The sequence below is a fragment of the Macrosteles quadrilineatus genome, unplaced genomic scaffold (assembly GCF_028750875.1).
Source record: "Macrosteles quadrilineatus isolate MER2022 unplaced genomic scaffold, UCM_ALF_1.0 Scaffold_115__1_contigs__length_332310, whole genome shotgun sequence".
In the NCBI taxonomy this organism is placed as follows: Eukaryota; Metazoa; Arthropoda; class Insecta; order Hemiptera; family Cicadellidae; genus Macrosteles; species Macrosteles quadrilineatus.
In genome coordinates this window covers 227,893-230,316 of record NW_026542708.1, presented here as the reverse complement: position 1 = coordinate 230,316, position 2,424 = coordinate 227,893, and the positions used below count along the sequence as shown (strand labels likewise).

The 2,424-nt window shown below is 37.9% G+C and overlaps 1 protein-coding gene across 1 annotated transcript; it reads right to left on the bottom strand.

The window, feature by feature from the left end:
* Positions 1-597: 597 nt before the first annotated feature.
* LOC128982117 (uncharacterized protein K02A2.6-like) lies at positions 598-2,160 on the bottom strand. The gene has a single exon (XM_054401167.1). The coding sequence runs from the start codon at positions 2,158-2,160 to the stop codon at positions 598-600; it is 1,563 nt and encodes a 520-aa protein (XP_054257142.1).
* Positions 2,161-2,424: the final 264 nt, after the last annotated feature.

Sequence of the window (2,424 nt, the reverse complement as noted above, 5' to 3'; positions counted from 1 at the left end):
ACTTGATTAATTTTCTCTTATAATTTTAATTAATTATACACAAACACTCTACAATAATTCCACCAAATTTCTTATCGAGACCTTTCATTCAAGGTTATTGATACGTGTCAGACTTACAGGTTTCTCAAAAGTCCATTAGGCTTTATATAATAGATATGTAAATCGAAACACCTTATCAATGTGCCTAGAATTAATGTAAAAGGTGGACCACAAACAGCAATGACGTCATATTTTATTTTATATAAAAACAATTTTGCAACGTGGCTAGAAAAACAACAAATTCGCAAACACAAATACGTTTATTTGCCACTGATAAAATACAATTTTGAATTAGCAATGGTCAAGCAACAATATAAAGTTTAAAAGTATAAAAAGGCTTTGGTCAACTTTGTGTATTAGGCTAGGAATCTTAAAAGAATAACGAAACTGAGATGACTTGAGTGGAATATTAGAATATAAAAAGACAGAGTGTTGAAATAGAAGTAACTGTGTTATATTAAAGATCAGAATAGAATAGTAAACAGCATTTGATAATAAACATTTTGGTTGCTATGGTAACAACTGCTTCATATGTTCATAACATTCTCCCCCACTTAATCACTGGAGAGCAAAGTCCTTCAGATAGGACGGAACCTTGCGCTGTCTGGAAGGACGAGTTAATTTGTTTTCTTTTTGTTCTGTGGCTTGAGGTCTGTCTAGATTTTCTTCCCTTAGAGTACCGTCTAGTTCTGTTGGATTGTTTGAACTTGATTCAGACTCTGGGTGGATCTCTTGTGGTGGTGCTTGACAGTCTATAATAGGTATCCGTCTTGGAACAACAGAACTATCTTGTTCGTTGTGTGCTGTAAATGTAACTTTCTTCTTGGATACAAGAGTCGAAATCAATTGATTTATGTGTCTTTTTAAACTTCGTCCAGAATCCAATTCAACAATGTAATGGTATTGACCTAATTTTCTCTTGACTGTACCAAACTGCCATATGTCTTTATTTCCCAGGTGAACTCTTGTCTGAACCCTCTCCCCCACTTTAAGAGAGCGGACGCGAAGAGGAGCAATCGATTTTGATGGAAGCTTTGCCTTTGGGTTAGGGAGAAGTGTGTCAAGTCTAATCCGAATCTTCCTGTTCAAATACAACTCTGCTGGAGTCTTGCCTGATGCCAAAGGTGTTGCTCGATATCTGAACATAATGTTTTGTAGCTTTGTGGTAATTGGGGTTGGATCATCGGCAGCAGCAATAAGTCTTCTCTTTAAAGTTTGTATGTTTCGTTCCGCCAGGCCATTTGTTGCAGGATGGTTAGGAGCAGTAAATTTTTGGAAAATCCCACGTTCTTTACAGTAATTGATAAATTCCTCACTTTTGAATATAGTGGCATTGTCCGAGACTAAGAACGAGGGGTACCCATGAACCGAGAAAATGTTTTCAAGTAGTGCCATCGTCGTTGCTGAAGAAGGAGCATTTCGAAGAATGCGAACTTCTGCCCACTTTGATTTTGCATCTACACACATGAGGAAATAATTTCCATCCAATGGACCGGCATAATCAATATGTACTCTTTCCCAGTTATCATCGGGTTGATCCCACGGATGTACCGGAGCCTTTGGTGGATTGTGACGAACTTTAGCACAAGCTTCACAGCTTTTCACTAGTCTTTCTATTTGTTTGTCCATACCTTCCCAATATACATATCTTCTAGCAAGCTGTTTCATTTTAGTAATTCCGAGGTGTGATTCATGAAGCTCATTTAGAATTTGATTTTGAAGACATTTGGGAATTACGACTCGATCTGATCGGAAAAGTATGTTGTCTGAGATCATGTAAGGGCTATCTTTGCGACTATTTTTCAGTTCATGCAAAAGAACTCGAAGCTCAGGGTCTTTAGCTGTTTCTTCTTTTATCGTTTCTGCGGTTATAACAGTGCTGGAGATTTGAAGTAAGGTTTCTGCATTGATTGTGTTTATTTCTTTGTCGAATGTTAGTTCAGATGAAATTGATGATTGAACTGGGCTTCGAGACAAACAATCCACGTTTTCATTTTCTTTCCCTTTCTTGCATTGAACTGTATAGTCAAGACCACTGAGGAATGAAGAATAACGCAATAAGCGAGATGATGTCATTCGTGGCAGGGCACGTCCTGGATGAAAGATGTGACAATGGTTCATTATCGGTGACAAGAGTGAATTTTTTACCAAAAACGTAATTGTAAAAATAGGTGACTGCGTAGATGATTGCTAGAGCTTCTCTATCAAGTTGGCTGTAATTGGTTCCAGCCTGGGTCAATGCTCTGGATGCATATGCAATTGGTCTTTCTTGACCATCGATGTCATGACTGAGTATTGCAGCAATTCCAGTTGGGCTAGCATCTGTTGTGAGAATAACTGGTTTCGATGGGTCGAAAGGGATAAGAACTGTATCACTACAAAGTT